The 22,560-nt window shown below is 42.1% G+C and overlaps 1 protein-coding gene across 3 annotated transcripts in view; it reads left to right on the top strand.

Moving 5' to 3' along the window:
• USP9X (ubiquitin specific peptidase 9 X-linked) overlaps window positions 1–22,560 on the top strand; it is a 192,346-nt gene that overhangs the window by 79,124 nt on the left and 90,662 nt on the right. For all 3 annotated transcript variants that reach the window (XM_053310945.1, XM_053310946.1, XM_053310947.1), the window contains exons 10-15: window positions 240–392; window positions 1,641–1,745; window positions 8,855–9,061; window positions 9,540–9,676; window positions 10,692–10,825; window positions 11,650–11,737. In XM_053310945.1, coding sequence (XP_053166920.1) covers window positions 240–392; window positions 1,641–1,745; window positions 8,855–9,061; window positions 9,540–9,676; window positions 10,692–10,825; window positions 11,650–11,737 — 824 coding nt within the window. The remainder of the gene's footprint in view (window positions 1–239; window positions 393–1,640; window positions 1,746–8,854; window positions 9,062–9,539; window positions 9,677–10,691; window positions 10,826–11,649; window positions 11,738–22,560) is intronic.

Genomic DNA, 22,560 nt, shown 5'->3' with positions numbered 1-22,560 from the left:
TCCTTAAAGGTAACCCTCCCTGCCATCGAACCAGCTGCTGCTGGTTCCGTGCACATTCCTAATAGGAGCCGTTGGAGGGTATGTATATCTTAAACCATGTATTTTGTTTTTTACGAAAAGCATTTTTTAAAAATATGATTTTGATCCATCCTGGTGGGTTGTTGTGTTTTAAATAAACGCAAAGGAAATATCCATTTGTTTTCGTCTTAACTAATTACTTTTTACCTTCTTAAATTTAGGAGTGGATCCAGCAGAATAATATTTTATCGATTGTGTTACGGGATAGTTTACATCAGCCTCAGTATGTAGAAAAATTAGAGAAAATACTTCGTTTTGTCATCAAAGAAAAGGCCCTCACCTTGCAAGATCTTGACAACATTTGGGCTGCACAGGTAGGGAGAAAACTGCTTTCTTATAGCAATTTTTTCTGCATTATCATATGTCGGTTAAAATTTCAGTTGCTTGCTATATATCTTGTGATGTCTGCGCTAAACTAAAATGTCAATATTCTATTTGTCATATTGTGACATTTTTCTAGGGAAGACAACTTGTTTTGTTTTACCCACCAAAAAGCAGAGAGTGTAAAGTGCTCAAAAGCCTGACCTAAGTATTGGCTCTCTTATTTTCTTGTGGTATTGGATATAAGGCATTGAATAGATTGTAGGTTAAATGGCTTGAGTGGTGGCGAATTGAACTGACTGTTCAGAGCTCTAGCTGTAATAGTTTGTTTTCTCCAGGTAGGAAAATAGAGGAGAGACTAGAGGGGAGCTGGTCTTGTGGAAGCATGAATTGTCCCCTTGGCTAAACAGGGTCTGCCCTAGTTGGTATTTGTATGGGACCGCTCTGGGAAAAGCACCTGCTTGCCTGAAGATTCCAAGTTTCCACCCTGGCATCTCCAAGAGAGGGCTGAGGGAGACTCCTGCATGTAACCGTGGAGAAGCTATTGCTAGTCGGTGTAGACAGCGCTAGATGGACCAATGGTCCCACCAATCTAGTCGGTGTAGGCTGAGCGAGATGGACCAATGGTCTTACTCTATTAAGTTGCACTGTTTTGTTGCTGCAGATCTTGGATTGTAGTTATAAAATTTGTACTAAATCTGAAATGACTTTCAAGGCAGGTTTTTGGTAAAACTGAGAAGTTTGTACTTGTTGGCTGAGTGTTTGTTTACAGATGGTTCTCTAAGATAGAGTAGGGTGTTTGACATTATACAAACGGTGATCATCCAACCTTGTGGGTAGTGCATGTTGTCTTGTGTATTAAAAAGCTGGGTGGATGATACTAAGAATGATACTAAGAATGGTATTGAAACATGGGTCCAGTTTAAAAGTTAAACACCATATACACTCTCTCTTGTAGCCTATAGGAAACAAGAGTAGGATGATAGGAACATATTGGAATTATTACATAAATTGTTCTATTTTATTTATTTGATTGATTGATTGATTGATTGATTGATATACCGCTCTTCCAAAATGGCTCAGGTCAATAAGGTCACTGTAATTGCTGGTCAGTTCCTCTTTGTAGGTTAGTTTGTGGGAAATGGCTATAATGGAAATTGAAGTCTCTTTTTAAAAAATGAAAGCATTCTGTCTCGGTGTAGAGATAACAGCAAATTGTGTTAATATTGTTCCTCATCAAGGCAGGAAAACACGAAGCCATTGTGAAGAATGTACATGACCTCCTTGCAAAACTGGCTTGGGATTTCTCTCCTGAACAACTTGACCATCTATTTGATTGTTTTAAGGTAACAATACATATTGATCTGAGCCCTGTAAATGCTCATGTAGGATAAAAGTTTAAATAATATTGTAAAATAGCAAATGCTAATTCTACAGGTTTCATATTTTGATTAGACAAACCTTACATTCAAGTTCCTTGTGCAGGAAATTTATTGTAGCCTGTGATCATACACATGACTATGTAGCCTCCTCCACCTCACTGCAGTCCAGGGATCAGTTAATGCATGTTCTTAGTAACATTCATTTTTCATGCAAAGAAGTTTTGTGAAGGTTCATTTGCTGCCAAATGTGCTTGAAGCACAAATTTAGTGTTAAATAAAATTTAAAATATATTAAACATTAAAGTAAATTTGGCTTCCATTTGTGCTTTCCTCCTATAATGGGACCATGGATTCATTTTGAATGGGGTAAAGCTGGAGAACTATTAATATAGTTAACTTATATTAAGTAGAATCTAAAAATAACTTCCATTTTAGTAATTTGTGCTAGTAATTTAGTAATTTGTGCTATTTAGCAGGTTTCCTGCCACCGGGGGAAAGAGCTTCCTCATGAGTAAAGATTTTTTTCTCTGAATGAAGCAAACGTTACAGTGCAACCCAGTAATCTGGACCGTGATCCGTTGCATTAATAAGGAATGGGTTCTGCATCTGCGCAGGGACCTCATGGATCGATTAGCTAGCTCCTCGCACTGCCCCTAGCTGCCACGCACACGACTGTGCTATTGTTATCCTAGGCAGTTGGGGCGCGTTACACTCAGATCTGGATAGTGATCCGTTGCATTCATAAAGAATGGGTTCTGCGCCTGCAGAAAAACATATTTTGTCTAAAGGAATACGACTCAGAATGGACAGTGTAAAGCGATTTGACTTTGACTGGGCTACAGACTTTGAATTTGGGAACACCTTCTGGAGAAAGCATAAAAACTATTCCTTCCCCGCCCTGGCAGGGAATGTCTGAGGCTATGGCTATCAAGCCAAAGACTACTCTTAAATGGTACTCCGAGTGCTGGACAAAGATGCCCACTACGGACACTCACGATGCCTGCCTGTTGTGCTAGGGGAGCAGCATAACCCGGCAGGTTGCAGGATATGTTCGCCATTTTCAAAACAAACGCTAAAGAATCAAGCAATGCAGTTGCGGGCTGCTCTTTATGATGATGCTCTTCACCCACCGATGCCGAGACCCTCGACATCGGGGTCAGCATCGAGCTCAATGGTATCAAACACGCTGCTCCTGTTGTGGACCCTGGTATTCAGCAGTCAAAAGCCGCCACTGTGCAGGTTTTTAAGCATCCAGAGGAGGTGGAGAAGAAACGCCACCTTCACAAGAAACATAAGTGTATCTCTTCGACCGATGAGGGGCCGGAAAGCTCACGTCCCAGGAAGCGTACGAAGAAGACTCGAGTCAGGAGCAGAACGCCATCTCCAACTACCTTGCAGTCGGAGAATGAGGAGTGGGACTCCACAACAAACGTAACTCCTTCACCGTGGGTCTTGGTGTCGGAAGAGACAGAGGACGTGCCAGCTCTGTCGACATAGACGTTTTCGATGCTGATGTCATCGGTCTCGACATCCATGTCGACATCGAAAGGCTTCGACTCATTGGTACTGAAGGAAACACAAGTATGGTGCGGAGCTATGGAGCTTATGCCTGCTCGAACTCCGATGGTGTCGCCCACGCTGACTCCACGAAGAGGGTACCACACAGAAGACTTATCTTGACTTCGGAGAGGCGGATGCCCAGGAAGAGGAAGCGCTTGACCCTAGGATGAGAACCGACTTGATGACGCTCCTTGAGTCGACGGACAGCACGCCATTGGGTTCAACCTTCCATGTCTTTTCGAGTGTCGGGGTCGAGCGAAGTGCTGGGGAGGCACTGCTGCTGGTGCCGAAGACTACCTTGATGTCGCTGGTGACACTGACCTCGGTACCGAGGCTGATACGTTTAGTGTCCGCTGATACGTTTAGTGTCCGCTGATACAAGCCCAATTGGTCTCTTGGTGCCTCAAGCAACTGACAGAGTGACGTTGACGAGACCCTTGCCGTTGTTCGTTTGCCCAGCAGTCACGCCTATGCAATGGAGATCACCATTACAGCATCCAGTTGCGGGAGCTGGTGGTTCAGCCCAGATGGCTCACAGCTGTGGATTTTCGCATACCCCATCAGTTGTTTACCTCATAGACTACGCAGAATACAAAATTTGGGAAGCATAGCAGGAGGCGGGGCTCCAACAGCCACCTTCTCACCAAGAGACTGCCAGGGCACCACAGCTTGTGACTATGGGGGGCCAAGCTACATCAACAGGCCAAGCTATGTCAACCTTAACCAGCTCAGAAGCTTGAGACAGGCAGCAAGGGACTGTTGTGCCTGTGCGGTCTGTGGCTGCACAGCCAAAGGAGAGATGGCAGGCTATACCAGACCTGCTTATGGCAGAACCAGATTCTGGAGATGCAGATTCCTCTTAATACGTTGGACACAGAGGATGAGGACTCCACTATTGCAGCAGAGCCATTGAATCCAGAACTTCCTGCTGACGTGACTCCACATACTTCGGTGTCACCAACAGAGGAATTAAAGGCTTACCATATTCAGATATGCGAGATGGCGGAAGCCTTAGGTCTCAAAACAACCATAGCTGGATTTGAAGGATCCAATTTATAACATGGTAGCTCGAGCAAAAGTATCTCATCCAGTATCTCTGCCCATGCTGCTGGCAATTGCAAAGGCAGCACAGACTGCATGGGAGGTCTTACAGACTTCAACGGCTACTTCCTGGAAGCTGGAAGGTCTATACTGGATTCAAGAGGAGGAGAACACCTACCTTATGAAGCATCCAGTGCTGAACTCCTTGGTTGTTGAATGTGCCTCCATGAAAGGAAGTCAGCGCCATTCGACACCTAGTGACAAAGAGTGCAGGTCTGTGCAACCTCACGTTTGGCAATAAAGATCGCCAACTATTCCGCATGCCTGGCAAGATATGGGCACCATCTTCGGGATGTACTTCTTCAGGATTCAGCGACGATGTCGCCTAAAGAATTCCAAGAAAATTTCAAGAAACCTATGAAAAGGCTATTGTAGTGACTAGGCATTTACTGAGCACGTTTAAACATGCGGCAGAAACAGAATCACGGGCAATAACCACTGCCATAACATTGCGCCGCCATGCATGGCTGCTCTCCACAGGCTTACAGCAGGACATGCGGGATAGGGTGGAACACTTACCATTTGATGGCAAAGGGCTCTTTGCCGAATCCACTGATGCCACAATGCAGTCATGGAAGCAATCAAAATTCATGGCAAAGACATTCGTGGCTGCTACAGCCTCAGGGGGCCAGGGGTCGCACAATCAATCGTACAGCAGAATCACACTGGGTATAGGCAAGAGAGACGAGACTATAGAAGGCAGTATAGGCCTCATCAATGCAACAAGACCTATGGCCAGCGTCAGAAGGGCCACAAGCAGAATAAGGAACAGACAAAGCAATCTCTTTGATGGCCAGGTGCACGATGACACAAGTTTCAATGCTCAAGGCCCAAACCACCAGCCTTGTGATTGCCAACATAACCATAAAACTGGCAAGCCATGCTCAAGCATGGCACAACATAATATCAGATCAGTGGGTTCTGAAGGTTATAGAGGTTCTGGTTATGCAATATAGTTAAGAACTTTGCCACCTTTTAAGGGGGTGACATTCACCAGACTAACTCAGGTGCTCCTGGACAAAGTACAAGTGTTATTAGAGAAGCTAGCAATCTTGCAAGTAGAGTGGGTGGACAGGATGAGGTGATTTTATTTCCGGTACTTCCAAATCCCCAAGAAGAATGGCAGCATTCATGCAATTATGGACCTTAGGAACCTAAACTGTTATGTGGACACCAGAAAGTTCAGGATGATCACTCTGCAAGGAATTCTACACCACCTAGTGCAGGAGGAGTGGGTGGTGACCCTGGACCTAAAGGACGCGTATTTCCATACATGAGAAACACCACAAATACCTTCAGTTCACTGTAGGTGATACAGCGTACCAGTATGTGGTTTTGCTGCTGGGGCTATCCACAGCTCCACGAGTGTTCACCAAAGTAATGTCTGCAGTTATAGCATACTTAAGAACAGAGGGAATAGTAGTTTATCCCTTTTTGGACGACTAGCTATTGGTCAGCAACAAAAAAGGAAAGTTACTTTTGCAGATCCGGTTTGTGCTGCGTCTCCTGGAAGATCTGGGCATCAATGTAAACTTGAAAAAGTCCATATTAGAGCCCCAGAGGCGTGTGAGTTATATAGGCGTGTAGCTGGATATGCAGGAGAAAAGAGCTTACCTACCAGAAGACAGGTGTGTAGGGATCAGGGATATCGTTCATCTGTTCCAAAGACTGCCAAAACAAGCTGCAGAGTCAATACAGAAGCTGCTAGGTCTTATGGCATCCTGCAGCGCAACCGTGTGCAACACTCGTCTGAATATGCAAACGTTAAGAAGCATGGCACTTCAGGAACTTTCAGCCAAATCATGACAGTCAACGAAAGATTCTCACACTGTCACACCATGTGTTGAGGTTGTTGGACTGGTGGACAGTATCTACTCTTTGAACCACTCACCCCCACATGTGGAGTGATGGCAGACACCTCCCTAATGGGCTGGGGGGGGGGCATTGTCAACACCATCAGGTACAAGGACAGTGGTCCAAATGACAACAAAGGAAGCACATAAATTATCTCAAACTCCTTGCTGTGTTTTGAGCATTGAAGGCATTCCGGCTGCTGCTATAAGAGAATGTAGTGCAGGTCCGCCTGGACAACACCACGGCGACAGCATACTTGAACAAGCAAGAGAGGACAGTGTCACATTTTCTATGCATATTAAGTCAACTGGACCTGGTGTATAGCTCGAGCTGTGACCCCGATCGCATTGCATATAAGGGGAGAGGACAATGTACAGGTGGATAGCCTCAGTCGGACATTGTTGAACAACCAGCACCACTAATGGGAGTTGTGCATGGATTACCTCTTAGATGTGTTCAACGAGTGAGGTTGGCCGAATATAGATCTGTTTGCGATGGCTGCAAACAAAAAGTGTCGCAAATATTGCTCACGTGCAGGGCTAGGCAGAAACTCCCTGGGAGATGCATTTCAGATCAAGTAGACCAACATCCTATTATATCTGTTTCCACTGCAACTGCTGATAACACATGTAGTCTCACAGGTACTGTGATGCCACAAGGGGCATCTTGATAACACTGTGGTGGCCCAGACTGCAGTGGTTCCCAGTGGTGTTGCGGCTGTCAGGAGGGACTTGTTGCAGGTTGCGAAATCACCTGGACTTGTTAACACAGAGCCACGGAGCGATTCAACATGCTCAACTGGAAACGCTAAAGTTGACAGCTTGGCGAATAGGTTATTAAAGAAGATACTATTGAATAATAGGAAGCATTCCACAAGGCAAAATTATAACAGTAAATGGAGGCGATTCTAACTTTATGCTAAACGCCATGGTTTCTTCCCTAAAAGGGCCACTGTCAGGCAGATTCTACTGTATATGACTACACTTAAGATGACAGGCCTGATGAATACGTCTTTAAAAGTTCATTTAGTGGCGCTCTCCTCAGAGCACAAGGGTTGGGAGGGTATAACGGTGTTCTCCCATCCAGAGAGCAAAAAGTTTCTTAAAGTCCTCAACAATTTCTTCCTGCCATTGCAGAAGCTGTTACAGCAATGGGATTTGTCGTTAGTTTTGCAAGCTTTGCTGCGGCACCCATTCAAGCCTAAGGAAGGGGCTTTGTTGAGTCTAAAGACATTGAAAACTGTGTTCTTGTTCGCCATCACAACGGCGCATAGAGTGAGCTAGCTTTTGGCCCTTCGGGCAGATCGTCTATACCAGGCATCCCCAAACTGCGGCCCTCCAGATGTTGCTGAACTACAATTCCCATCACCCCCAGCTACAATGTATTGTGGCTGGGATGATGGGAATTGTCGTTCAGCAACATCTGGAGGGCCGCAGTTTGGGGATGCCTGGTCTATACACACAGATATTCCCAAACAAGGTTTTGGTGCGGTTGGATCCGCGGTTCCAACCAAAGATAACGTCAGACTTTCATATTAATGCGGATATAGTTCTACTGACCTTCTTTCAAAACCCGGAATCGCAGCAGGAAAGGACCTTGCATTCGTTGGATGTCCGGCGGGCACTGCTATTCAACTTGGCAGCTACGAAACATACGCATCACAAAAAGGCCTTTTGTGTTACATAAGGGAAACTCAAGAGGGCAGTCAGTTTCGAGACAAAGGCTGGCTCAATGGATCATCCAGACTATCAGGCTGGCATACACAGGACAGTGAAAAACTCAACCGGAGTCCATAACAGCTCATGCCACGAGGGCATATGCTTCCTCGGCAGCAAACCTGGCTGGCATTTCAGTGGCTGAGATCTGCAGAGCAGCAACCTGGTCATCAAACCAGCCGATCATAGAGCATTACGCAATTGGACTAAGGAAGGAAAGTTTAGGCCGGGAGTCCTAAAACAAGTCCTGCCTTAAAGACTCAATGAATTCTGGACTCATCGCCTGCGTTTCAGCTGGCTAATCACCCATTCCTGATGAATGCAACGGATCACGGTCCAGATAAACAGGTTGCTCACCTGTAACAGCTGATCTGGAGGTGAAGCGTCTTATTCATGAAACCCGCCCGACCTCCCCGCAAACACAAGAGCAAGACGAAAAGGAACAAAACAAAAGTGAGCGTCAAGAAAGGCAACTGATGGTCCACCAGAAACTGAGTGAAATGCTCCTCAACTGCCTAGGATAACGGTAGCAAGGCCACATGCATGGCAGTTGGGCGGCTCAAGGAGCTAGCTAATCAATCCATGAGGTCTCTGCGCAGGCGCAGAACCCATTCCTTATGAATACAATGGATCATCTCCAGATCATCTGTTACAACCTGTTTTTTCTAGAGGACGTAGACTTGTGAATCACATTTAAATAGTTGTGTGGTAAATATTATGTCTTAATTTTCACTTTAATAATTCAACCAATATTTTTGAATACATTTGTTTCAACCTGACACACCATTCTTTAAAGGTTTAAACTTTTTTTAAACGTGTTAGTGTTGTTCATTTGTTTTCTAGGCAAGTTGGACAAATGCAAGCAAAAAGCAGCGTGAAAAGTTACTTGAGCTAATTCGTCGTCTTGCAGAAGATGATAAAGATGGTGTAATGGCACACAAAGTACTGAATCTTCTCTGGAATTTAGCACACAGTGATGATGTTCCAGTTGATATCATGGACCAGGCTCTCAGTGCTCATATTAAAATATTAGATTATAGTTGTTCGCAGGTAAATGGCATAAAACTATTTGATTTCAACTGACATTGGATTGGTTTACATATATCATCAAAGCATGGTTTGGTGTTATGAGCATTATGCTCGCTCACTTATGCTCACATGATCACTCTCCCCCTCTCCTTGTATGCTTTGTTTAATCAGTTGCTGTTCTGAGATGCACAGTTTGCTGTTACAAGGGCAAACTGTGGCTTGTGTGATTGCTGCAGACCAGGATCTGATCCTGGTTTGTAGCAAACTGCAGTTTGCTGGTTCAGATGTGGTTTTTGTGGAAGTGATTAAAAAATGATTTTCAGTTCCAGAAAGTGGAACTGATTACAACAGTTTGTTTGAAACCATGGTTTGTTGAAATGTTTGAGTCAATGGGTGGCTATTCTCTGAACAGTTACATAGTGATTAACACAGGAAGCCAGAAATTGATGATTTTTAGACAACTTGTTATATGCTAAAATAGAAATATTTCCTTTTTAAGGATCGAGATACTCAAAAAATACAGTGGATAGATCGTTTTATAGAAGAGCTTCGCACAAATGACAAATGGGTCATTCCTGCATTGAAACAAATTAGGGAAATTTGTAGTTTGTTTGGTGAAGCACCACAAAACTTGAGGTGAGATTTAACAGTTCACTTTTCACTTATTTAATCCATGTGTTGGGCTGCATAGGTGTCATAGCTTGCATATAAAAGTGAAGTGGTAGAAGTTGTAACATTACTTTGATATTAATGACATTTCTTTTTTGCTTTTAAAAATTGTAAAAATCATATAGTGCAGCCCATGCAAAGTTTCTCCCCATCCCTGATTAGCCTACACAGTCCATATCAAAGTGTGCCACAAGCAGAAGCAGGCCATTGAAAAATGGTAGGTCCACAGGAATTTAGCAAAACACAGAAACTGCACGTTACAGCGAACTCAGACTGATGCTCCCAAATATCAGTACTGTTTGGTGAATGTTTAGAATTAAAAACAGACATCCTTATTTTTTTAGAGGTTACTAGAATCAGTTCAGCCTGTGAACGAAAGAGCAGGTGTTTTCTCCCCGCACACACACGTGCCATACTATTAATATTATTGTACTTTTTAATGTGGAATGGCCCACAATCCAACAAACTACTCAACAAACTGTATCTATGGGAGCTCAAGATTTTATTTATTAGTAGTTTTCTGTGTCACAGGACAAACTGTGATCAGACCTTAGAAATTTCAGAAGCAGTTTGCTGTGTGACGTGGTGGGTGGGACTCATATTCCAAGAATGCTTCACTTTACATATGCAAGCCTTTGAACATTCCATAATGGGATCTCTGGTTTCTGGCCTTAATTGACTAATGAAACTGACTGCAAAGAAGAGAGAGAATGATAAAGAATTCAGTTTTGTATGGGAGGGCAAAAACATTACACATTTAACTGATTTGTGTCCTGACCTTACTCTCTGTTGTAGTTATTTAGTTTTAAATTGACCTATATGACTTAGCAAAATCTGAATTTTACAGTATAGTAGCTAGTTTGGGCTCCTATTTTCCTGCTGATATCATTGGATAGAATTAAATACTTACTGATAACGTTGAATAAAATTTTCAATAGTACCTATGGCTTTTTTCATGTCTGTGTATTTTTTTTAACTGCAGTCAAACTCAGCGAAGCCCCCATGTGTTTTATCGCCATGATTTAATCAATCAACTTCAGCACAATCATGCTTTAGTAACTTTAGTTGCAGAGAATCTTTCGGCTTATATGGAAAGCATGAGACAGTATGCTAAAGGTACATTTAATTAAATGTGATTTTGCTAGACAAATTGATTGCTATTTATTTCAGTTTCATACACTGTTAGATACTGAAAACCTATATGTTAATTTGAGAAACCTGTGAGATAAAATGCATTGAACCAGAACATATATTCAGAATTAAAGCAGTAATAATACTTTGTTTTTAAAGTGGAAAGTCGGATTGTTCAGATTTTCTTTTGCATAATGTAGTCCTGATGCTAAATTTATTTTAATATGTATACATTACCTTTCTGTTTAAAACAGCCAAGACTGTATGTTAAGAAATTTTGCAGGGAACTTTAATGTACTGTAATATAGTCTTTCTCTGTTTGTGCAGGTGCAGGAAAATAGAGATTATTTTTGTGCTTTCCCAATTCCCTTGTAAATATTAATATTGCTGTCATTTTACAGTAGCTATAAAAAGTAGCAGCCTTGAGTTTGTATCTTTAGTATTGCATGTTTATATACTTTTGTCTTCAGGAACATTCATATAAATGAAATGGTAACATTCAGCCTTCACCGTGAACATATTTAATATTAACTTGAAGTAATTTTTGATAGAAGAAATTGAAATAATTTTTTTTTTTGCTGAGATATAGGCCTTGGGTAACTTTTTTTTTAAAAAAGGGACATCTGCAAATTAAATCAAGCATGTAGTACTAATTTAAGCTATATATAGTAGATAAGCCAGATATAGTAGCCTGGTATGAGTACATTGTTTAATGTCTCTCTAATAAGTAAACTACTGAGAAACTTTAAAAGGTTAGAAAGTGGATCTTGAGCATTTTCTCTTCTTATGACAAATTGTTATATTTGCAGAGCATGGAGAATATGATCCACAAACTGTAAGGCCAGGAAGTAGATACAGCCATGTGCAAGAAGTCCAAGAGCGCCTGAACTTCTTACGGTTGGTTTGAGAAAATTACACTGGGTCAAAATATTCAACAATGTTTACCATTTGAAAAGCAAAGAAATAATTTTATATTTTTGTGTATGGCTTATATACAAAACGGTATTAGTGTGGTATATGCCATTTCTGCAGTATTGAAACATACACACCTAGAAAGTCCTCCTTGCATGTCTTATTCTGGTGTCCATCTCCTAGAAAGTATAATGCTTTTTTTACTCTGACCTGCTCCCATACCTTCAGATGTTTTGTTTTTGTTTCATATACTTGCATTCCAGGTACCCATTGCTAGTCAGTACCAACATTAAAGCTTTTTATTTTAGCCAGAGGAATTGCTGCTTCAGTCCTCCTGCACTAAGGCAGAGCGTAGGCATCCATTTCTGTCTTGAGTGCAGCCTGGTACAGTCACACCTCTTGGCTTATCAAAATAGGTTTAAACAAACAGATTTTAAGGATACAAGAACACTGGGATGCGTAAATACAACAGGAGCTTCCTCACTTTTCAAGTACACATTAGAAATACAAGGATAGAAAGGGAACATTCAGTTTCATGTCAAGAGAAAAGATTTCTAATGAACACGCCCTAACTTGCTTTTACCTTGTAATCTGATAGCAAATCATCTGAAAAGGAGATCAACTGTTCTTTGAAGATTACCTGTTATTCATGTTCTCTGTGCAGTTGCAACAATGGGGTCCACACCTGCACAGAGCTTCTTGAGTCAGTTCTGGAGGTTGAACTTGGAAATTGGTACTAGACTCTATCTCTAGATGGTGAGAAGTTCTCCTACCAAGAATGGGGCAAGTGCCTTATCACTCAGTTTTAAACTGCCACATGGGCAGCCACTTTGGAGAGTGCTCTATGGTACCTGATAATGCAGCCTTAGTTAGGTTTTTCTCTTTCTTCCTGTCTTCTGTCCCATTGTATCTTTTAGATTTGCTGTGGATGCCAGAATAGTTTGGTTCTACTAACACTGTGGCTGGAATGCCGTGTGAACTCACTGTAAAGCAGGTTAATAAAAGCTCTAAACTGTTGAAGTATGTTGCAACATACCTCTGGTCCTTGGAGAGTTTCTGTCCTCATACTTGCATTCCACAGGTTCACTGGTAAACTAGATTTATTTATTTAAGGAACTTGTATCCTTTTATTGTTTGTTTATTGTTTATTTGTTTATTTCGGCCCAAGGCCAGCATATTAAAAAAACACACACAACAGCAAGAATAAATACATAAAATAGATTAAATACATTTAACATAAAATGGATAAAACATTAATGGCTCCCGATACCGCACATATAGTCAATTCCATTCAAATAAGCCAGTCAATCTAAAGTGCACAGCCCAGCATCTTGTGCCTCCATCATTCTAAATCGAATCTTACTTGCTATAAATAAGAATTTTGCTATCCTCCTGTAAACATACTCTGACTTGGCAGCAACCAAAAAAAGAACCTTGTCCCTACCAGAGGAACAATTAGAATTGAGATGAATTAACAGTGGGGAAAGAAGGTTTCCCCTTAATTCAATATAAAATCTACACCTCAGCATCAGGTGTTCTGTGGTCTCCACTTCACCATTCTGGCATGGACATAATCTTTGATTGTAGGGCACCTTCCCAAAACGTCCTTCCAATACTGCTGTATGAAGGGCGTTAAGTCTGGCCGCTGAAAGAGCCCTACGATGGTCCCCGTTAGAGATCCTAAGTAAATATTCAGCAGGAAAATAATTGCTGATTTGGTCTCCTAAGAATAGGTCCGGACCTATTTGGGCAACATCCCCCTGATTCATCATGTCCCAAATACGTTGGGTTATAGCAGTTTTGGACTTGCTATGGCCCAAGGCTCTAATTAGAGGCAGGGAAAAACCCAAGGACGCTAACATTACATTAATATCATTTTTCCAACGGGACATAAAACCATCCTCTAGTATCAAGGGAGCACTTGTATCCTTTTAGGCACAAAGGCCTCGCAAGGTAGCTTACAAAAAGTGGAAATGCCCCAATAAATACAAATAAAAGGGTACATAGGCTTAGTTACACATTATCTCCCAGGCTGATAAGGTCCCTTAGTCTTGCTACCTCTTCTGCTGCAATCATGTGGAAATTGGTTGTAGGAAGACAATTCTTGGAGGGGATGGCCTTTATTTTTCCAGTGGAAGACTTTCCATCTCTAAAATTCCATTGGGTGACCTCTGGAGTACCGTTGCACATGTGCAGCAATACAAGTTCTGAACTGCTGTTATGCTGTCACTTGAGTGGGGGAAGTGGCAACTTTTCACCAGTCTTCCCTTGCCTCTCAAGCCCATTGTGAGTTACCAAAATGTGTCCTTCAGGTTCATACGACCCTCAGGGACAGATTTTGGTGATGCACTGTTGGCCTGGAAGGGAAGCTAGGTTAAATGTGTTGCTTCTCCTGCTCAAAACAATAGCACAGTGGTGGTCTGGTAGTCTCACTGCTGCACATGCATAATGCTAGTCCAGATGTCCAGCATTGTTGCATAAAATTCATTGGTAACAATGAATGGATGGAAGTGCAGTATTATGAATATGATGAATATTAGGCAGCTTCAGCAATTTTAAAGGTGTAATTATTATTTTTCAGGTAGTTATACCTAGGAAGTATACCTCTCCCTCTTCCAATCAAATATCTTTGACCAATTACTTGACTACTTGAAAAACCTTTTGAAATTCTGTGTGGGAAATTAATGTGGAGGTTTTAAAAAACGGTTTAGTAGGTCAGACAACATACCCTAAATAGATTTTGGCATCAGGAGACATTTTTTTTGCAAGCAACTTTATTCAAATGAGGGGGAAATTTGCATGTGAAAAATTTCCATTTCAAAATTTTCTAGAAAACCCACATCTCTGTCCTCCAGTATTAAGTTAATTAACCTTCCAGTGTGACAGGAAACAATTTTGGCTATTCAAGCCTGAACTGACAAGGCTCAAACCTCTTGATGAGAAATTGTAGTTTGACATGCTGGAGTCTCCCTTTGACATTCCCTTGTTGAAGAAAGGTGACTTTTATAAAAGGTTTTGCATGTTAAACAAAATCTAAGTTAAACAAAATCTAAGTTCTTATGCTTAGTATTTTTTCAAAACTTAATTCCCATGCTCTAAGTCTTATTAATCTGGATCGTGATCTGTTGTATTCATAATGAAATGGATTCTGCGCCTGCGCATGGACCTCACAGGTACACTTAACTAGCTCCTCAAGACACCCACTCTGCCCTGCAAGTGCTTCATGCTTTTTTTTGTAAACGGCAGTTGGGGGCGTTATGTCCTTAGTTTCTGTTTGACTGCCAAAGCATCTATACCTCGCTATTGGCTCCTCAGTTTAACTGAAATAAGCAAAAGAGAATTTAGGATTGAACTTTGGACTATTGACCTCAGGACTTCTTTTGACTATCCTTGCTTTATGACTTAACTACAAAGAATAAAAATGGACTCCGAGATTCATGGTGAGGAATTTGGACGGACACGGTGGGGTGTTATCCCTATCCGCGCCTAAATATGGAGACAAAAATGACATTTAAGAGGTGTGTGGGATGCCATGCTAAGTTGCCATCTATGGACCACCACAACTTGTGTTTGTTGTGGCTTGGTGAAAAACACAATACAGCAACTTGAAAAATGGGTTGCTCATTCTCTAAACAAACATTGAAAAATAGAGCATTCTACCTACAAGCGGCACTACATGATGAGGCACTGTGGCTGCCGACGCCGAGACCAAGCCACTCTTTGATTTCGGGAATTATCTCAAGCTCGTTACCGAGCCCGATGTCAAGCGTCCACAGAGCTGCAACAGAGCAGTCTAAAACCGTGGCATCAGAGCCTGTCTTCAAGAAGCCAAAGGAAGTATCAACAAAGACTCACAGGCATAAAGGAAAAAAGCGGAGACATGACTCAGAGGAGGAGAGCGCTTCACTGCACCCAAAGAGGCACTGCAGTAAAGCGGCTAACGCCACTGGTGCAAGATTGTAGCTCAGCATGGCTCAGGCTGAAAGGCTCGGCCTTGATGGCAACAGCCTGCAGTACCAACAACGCGGCATTTACAACAGCATTGACACTGGCATCAGCATTGAAGGCACCAGCGAAGCCTGCTTCAACACCAAGAAGGCATCTCCTTTTCTCCCCAGTGCAAACCCCAGTGCAGTCTCCTACTCCCCAGAGGAGCAGCACAGCAGGTGGAGATATATATATAAGGGACATATGGTGACGGAATATGACCAGGATGAGGTATTCTCACTGGATCAAGACAAAGCAAATTCACTGTTGGAACTATTAGACTCCACGTCAAGCACACCGTCGGGATTGACATTCCAAGGCTTTCTAAGTACTGGCCTTGACGTGGATCAAGAAGTTGACAATGATTCAGGAGCACTGCCAAGAACCCCATCAGTATCTCCACTGCAGGGAACAAGACCACTTGGTATTATGTCATCATTACACATGTTTGAACAAGCACCAATACAAAACATACCTGGATTAACAAGCCCAAAATCAACTCCTGTGCCAGTAACGGCTACTGGTGCCTTTGTGCCTCTGACATCAATATGCCTTTTCACAGGGACTCCATTTGCAACCAACTCAGTCAATTCACAGAGAGCTGACACACTCTTGCAGGTTTAGACATGCATTACCAGAGGAGGAGGATGATGATTAAAACTTTTATACAGCCCTTCCAAAAGGCTCAGGGCGGTTTACATAAAAACACCATTAAAATCAGTTAATAAGTTAAACAAAAATTATAAAGCATAAAAACAATGATTAACAATTAAAAACATTATAAAACAATTAAATAATCATAACAATTTAAAAACAAATTTTTAAAAGCTGAGAAAGCCTGGTTGAAGAGATGTGTTTTCAGGTGTTTTTTGAAAATTGCCAGAGATGGGCAGGATCGTATCTCAGCAGGGAGCGCATTCCACAATCTCGGGACAGCAGCCGAGAAGGCCCGTCTTTGTGTAGCCACCAAACGAGTTGGTGGCAACTGGAGACGGACCTCCTCAAGTGACCTCAATGGGCGATGGGGCTCATAGCGAAGAAGACGCTCTCTTAAATACCCTATATTATGCTGATTACCTCTGTTGGAAGGAGCAGCAGGAACCTGTTCACCAATCTGTTTTAGCGGCTACTGGAACGCAGTACGAGATAGGACAGCATGGAGTGCATTGATCCATAGAGTGACCAAGTGTCGGACACGACTGAACAGATAGAGAGAAACGCAAGCTGCTGCGGCATTTTCTGTGTAGATGGTCTCTGCTGCGCAGCCATTGGAATCATTGCAGCCTTATGCAACTTTCCCTGAGTTACTGCTGGTGCCAAAGGTTACCGGTGAAAGCACCAGGTAAAAGGAAGAGGAAAGCAACTCCTCCCTCAGACCTGCAATCACTATCATCAGCAGAGGGCAAGGGATACTCCTCAGAGCCAGCAGACACAGATTCTGATATAGCCAGCCACCAGTCAGACCCACCCTCTGATGTGCCTCCAAGATTGTCCACATCCCCGTCGGAAGAGCTAAAGGCCTACCATTCTCTTAACAGGGAAATTGCTGAGGCTCTGGGTACGGACTTAAGGATGCCGGAGACGGAGCTAAAGGATCCGGTATATAATATGGCTGCGGCTAAATCTTCACATTCTATAGCCCTTCCTGTGATACCAGTTATCACCAAGGCAGCCTGGGATGTCCTCCTGATGACTACACCGACATCAAAGTGCCTAGAGAACTTAAGTCGAAAGCTTAACGTTTGATGGCAAAGGACTCTTCAGTGAAAATACAGATTCCACAATGGAATCATTAAAAAATCAAAATATACTGCAAGAACATTTATGGCCTCCTCATCGGTGTCAACAGCGGCTTCACGTAACCACACTTATGGCCGCCTTTAAGTATCAGGATAGGAGGGATTATAAGCATCAGTATAGACCCTTTCAAAGGACTAAGGGGTTAGGACAAAGAAATAAAAATCAAAATGTCCATACAAATGACAATGCCAAGCAGAATCTTTGATTCATCCAACTGTGTATTACAACACTGCATATACACTGCACATACAACAATCAATTGCCAAAGCACCCAACATCTGCTTTGTAGTTGCCAACAGCACCATCCAGTTGGCAAGCCATGCCCAAGTGTGGCAAATCATAACATCAGATCAATGGGTACTCAGGATAATCGAGACTGGATATGCGATAGAATTCAGAATGCTACCACCATTCTTGGGTATAAAATACTCCAAGGCCACTTCAGAGCTTCAATGGGAAGTGCAGATACTTTTCGAGAAGCAGGCAGTTGTACCTGTGCAGTGGACAGAGAGGTTGTCCAGGTTCTATTCCTACTATTTCCAAACCCCAAAATGGTACGGGGAATCAGAACTATCGTGGATCTTCATAGGCTTAATTGGTTTGCTTGAGCTCGAAAATTCAGAATGACAACTTTGCAGGCAATTCTACCCTTCCTGAGCAAGGAAGAGTGGGCAGCAATGTTAGATCTGAAGGACACCTACTTCCATGTAGGGATTCAGGAGAATCACTGCAAGTACCTCAGATTTACGGTGGGAAGTGCAGTGTACCAATATGCGGTCTTGCCCTTCGGACTGTCAGTGGCCCCACATGTCTTCACAAAAGTTATGGAAGGAAACCATATACATAAGAACATGTGTATAAACCATGTATAGTAATCAATTGAAAAATTACACACCATAAATCAATGTCATATTGCCAGAAAACCACTGTATCCAAAAAATTGCCATACAAACAAGTTCCTTACACATCTGTGTTCATTTTCACAATGGACAATTGTATGGATGTATTAACAGTGAAAAAGCCCACAATGGCAATGAAAGGGTCCCAAGGTTGTAGCTGAAGTGTCAGAAGGTAATCAAAAGTTCCATTTAGGTGTCTAATGAATCAGAAGCTTTCTATAGTGTGTCACAGGATCAGTTCTTACATTTGTTCAATCTTGCTACTGCTCCAAAAGATCCATTCTTGCTGTTATTCGCTGTAACTCTCTATAAGTAACTGGCCAGGTCATTGACCTGATTCAAACCCAATGGTTCTAAAGTTTGAAGTTGCTATATGAAAAAAGCTTCCCTTTGATTCCTTATGCATTACAGACCACAGAATATAGAAACAATAATACGGGCAAAAGATATGCTTTGGACTTTTTTGCAAATTGCTCAACAAAAAAAACATCATTTATATAATACAATGCCCATGTTCTCTTAGGTATGTCGGGATGTCGACTAGAACAGTCAGGGCCCGCATTTTGGAACATCGTACCCGCATAAGGAATCAAAATTTGGAATGCCCCATGGTTAGCCATTTTATACAGGCTGGACATTCCCCCAGTGATTTTGAATTTTTTGTTATTTATAAATACAAACCTAAAGAATTTTCCCATTTAGATATTAAAACTGTTCTCCTACTTATTTTGGAATTCCATCTAAACCAAGAAATTATCTTGCCAACCTTCTTCCAAAAACCAAAAACAGCCTTAGAAAGGGCGCTACATTCTCTGGATGTCTGCGGGGCCCTCCTATACTATCTAGAGAGAACAAGGGCAGTAAGAAGGACCAAAAGACTATTTGTAGCATACAAGGGGAAGAACAGGGGTCTGGCAATATTGAGACGGAGACTAGCTCATTGGTTAGAGGAGCTGATTGTTTATGCCTACAAACAGCAGGGAGTAGATTCTCCACGTACTATATGAGCACACTCAACAAGGGCATATGCTATCTCAGCTGCACATTTGTTAGGAATTCAGATGACCGATATCTGCACAGCAGCAACATGGTCATCTCAATAGCCATTTGTCAAGCATTATGCCATTGACCTGTGAATTGCAACAGGCTGATCTACTGTGCCCACCACCATGTAAAAAGCTGGCTAATCATCCATTTCATTGGATCATGATCCAGATAAACAGATTGCTTACCTGTAACTCTTAATCTGGAAGTGATCTGTTGTATTCATAAGACCCTCCCAGACCAATCCCGCAACAGTAAATTTGATGATGATGATGATGATTGATAGAGGTCACTTAGCAGTAACGGGACAGATCATCAGAAGCAGGCGGTCTGAAAAAAACTGAGGAAATAACACCCCCCAACTGCCGCTTACAACAAAAGCATGAAGCACATGCAAGGCAGAGTGGGGGTGTCAAGGTGCTAGTTAGTCTACCCACAAGGTCCCTGCGCAGGCACAGAACCCATTTCATTATGAACACAACGAATCACTTCCATATCAAGAGTTATAGGTGAGCAACCTGTTTTAATTATTAGTTATTAGCTTTATAGACCACCCCATCCAAACGCTCTGGGCAGAGCACAAGTTTAAAAAGACATAAAAACAGACACCATTTAAAACACACGGCTTAAAACGATATAAAAACCAATTTTAAAATAATTCAAAACCATTTAAAACAAATTAAAATATTTTAAAACAATTTAAAAACCTTGGAAGGCCAGGCCAAACAAGCAAGTTTTTAGGGCTTTCTTTAAGACCAACAGCGAGCCTACACTGCGGATATCTGTTGGGACTGCATTCCATAGGCCAGGAGCAGCTACAGAGAAGGTCCGGTTCTGAGTCGCCACCAGGCGTACTGGTGGTAACTGGAGACACACCTCTCCAGATGACCTCAACGTACAATGGGGATCATTTTCTCTAAGGTTCTCTCTAAGGTAAAGTCCCAATCCATTCAGGGCATTAAAGCTAATAACCAGCACTTTGTATTTTACCCGGAAACATATCAGCAATCAGTGCAACTGTTTTAAAACAGGCATAATCCGTTGTCTCTGGGTTACCCCAGAGACCAGTCTGGCTGCTGCATTTTTAACTAACTGAAGTTTCTGAACTACCTACAAAGGCAGCCCCACATAGAGTGCATTGCAATAGTCGAGCCTGGAGGTTACCAGCTGATGCATCACTGTTTTGAGATCATTCTCTTCAAGGAGTAGATGCAGCTGTCGAGTCAGCCAATGTTGATGGAAAGCGCCCTTGGCCATAGCCTCCACCTGAGGTACCAGGGTGAGGCCTGGATCCAAGAGCACTTCCAAGCGGTGTACCTGTTCCTTCTGGGAGAGTATAACACCACCCAGCACAGGAAAATCTAACTGATCCCTCAAATTCCTATCCCCCACAATGAGCAACTCTGTCTTGCTTGGATTCAGCTTCAGTCCAAGTTCAATCCAAGTTCAGCTTCAGTTTATTCCTCATCCAGCCCATTACTGCCTGTAGGCAATCATTTAGAGAGTGAATGCCATTTCTTGATGAGGATGAGGAGAAATAGATTTGGGTGTCATCAGCACCAAAAAACACCTTGCACCAAATCTCCTGATGACCTCACCCGGCAGTTTTATGTAGATATTAAAGCATTGGTGACAGAATGGACCCCCGAGAGACTCCATATAATAGCTCCCATTTTGAACAGCAACCATCACCAAGCTCCACCATCTGGAATCTGCCTGAGAGATAGGAGCAGAACCACTGCAAAGCCGTGTCTCCTGCTCCCAATTCCCCTAGGCAATCCAGTAGGATATCATGGTCCTACTGTCTTGTTGATGCTAATGCGGTTTGGTTGTGTTTATGATTATTTTACATGCATAATTGTATTTAATACAATAATGTATTAAATACTTGTCTCTCTTGTGGAGAAAGATGAGATAGAAATTGCTTTATATAAAATAACTTGGCTAAAATGACAAATACATTAATGTGGGTAAATAGGTCTCTCAGAATTGCCCACAGATGAGAACATGGAGGTTTAGTGAAATTATGTTAAACAATATAATATACCTAACATACACACAGGGAAGATAAAGTTGCCATCAAATATATAAAAGAAAAATATTGTTTCTGAACACTTGGCTTATGTGTTGTAGAATGGAATGTATAGCTTATTTACAAGAGAGCCACAGTTAGAAATTAGAAAACCACTAATAACCCATATGAAAACGTGGCTGGGAGCTAGTCTGAGGGTACAAGATAATTCAGGAAGGCAGAATATGTCACTGTGAATTACCCTAACTAAGGTAATATAAATTTGAGCAATTCCCCTAGGTAGTATCTTGACCCCCCCCCAATGCTGAATATAGGAGAAGGCATGTGTAGGCTGATCCTAACAGGGTAATACAAAACTTTGATGATTTCCTAGTTTCTGGGAAAATCAGCAAAAAAGCTCGATGCAGTCTGACCCTTGGTTACGTAGGTAGTCTGGCTTATGGAGATACAAACAGTGCTTCTCTAAATACAGTCATCCCTTGCCAACTGCGGTTTTGAGAATATGCGAATGAGAAATTGTGACAGGTCTTGCCAACCGTGACACAAGTATCCATGGTTGGTGAGGTGTTTTTTTAGTGATGGGGGCACGTTCAGCAATTTTGGGAGGTTCAGAGGTTAATCTGTTCATTCCTCATTCCCTTTGCTGACCTTGCTGTCCCTTGCCAATTTAAAATTTCCTTGAGTGATTTCGAGGGGTTCAAAAAATTTCCAGAGGTTTGACTGCTCATTCTTCTTGGTGGCTCTTGGCAATATTACAGGATTTTTTTGCAGTTTTTAAAAAGAAATATTTTTGTATTTTATCCTTTATTTTTAGGTATTTTTTGTGGTCACGGTTCCCCTAACACCCTATTTCTCAATGCCTCGCCAACTGCGGATTTGCCAATAATGAGGTTTTGCCAGAACGGAGCCCTAGAAGTTGGCAAGGGATGACTGTACAAATTTAAAATTGAAGATGTAACACAATTTTTAAAACTGTAAGTCTAATTAAAGGCCACCTAATGGCTCAGAGGGGAAATGCTTGACTATCAAGCAAGAGGTTATATGCT

Source organism: Hemicordylus capensis, chromosome 3 (assembly GCF_027244095.1).
Source record: "Hemicordylus capensis ecotype Gifberg chromosome 3, rHemCap1.1.pri, whole genome shotgun sequence".
Taxonomy (NCBI): Eukaryota; Metazoa; Chordata; class Lepidosauria; order Squamata; family Cordylidae; genus Hemicordylus; species Hemicordylus capensis.
The sequence above is the reverse complement of the archived record's forward strand: the minus strand, read 5'-3'. Positions and strand labels throughout refer to the sequence as shown.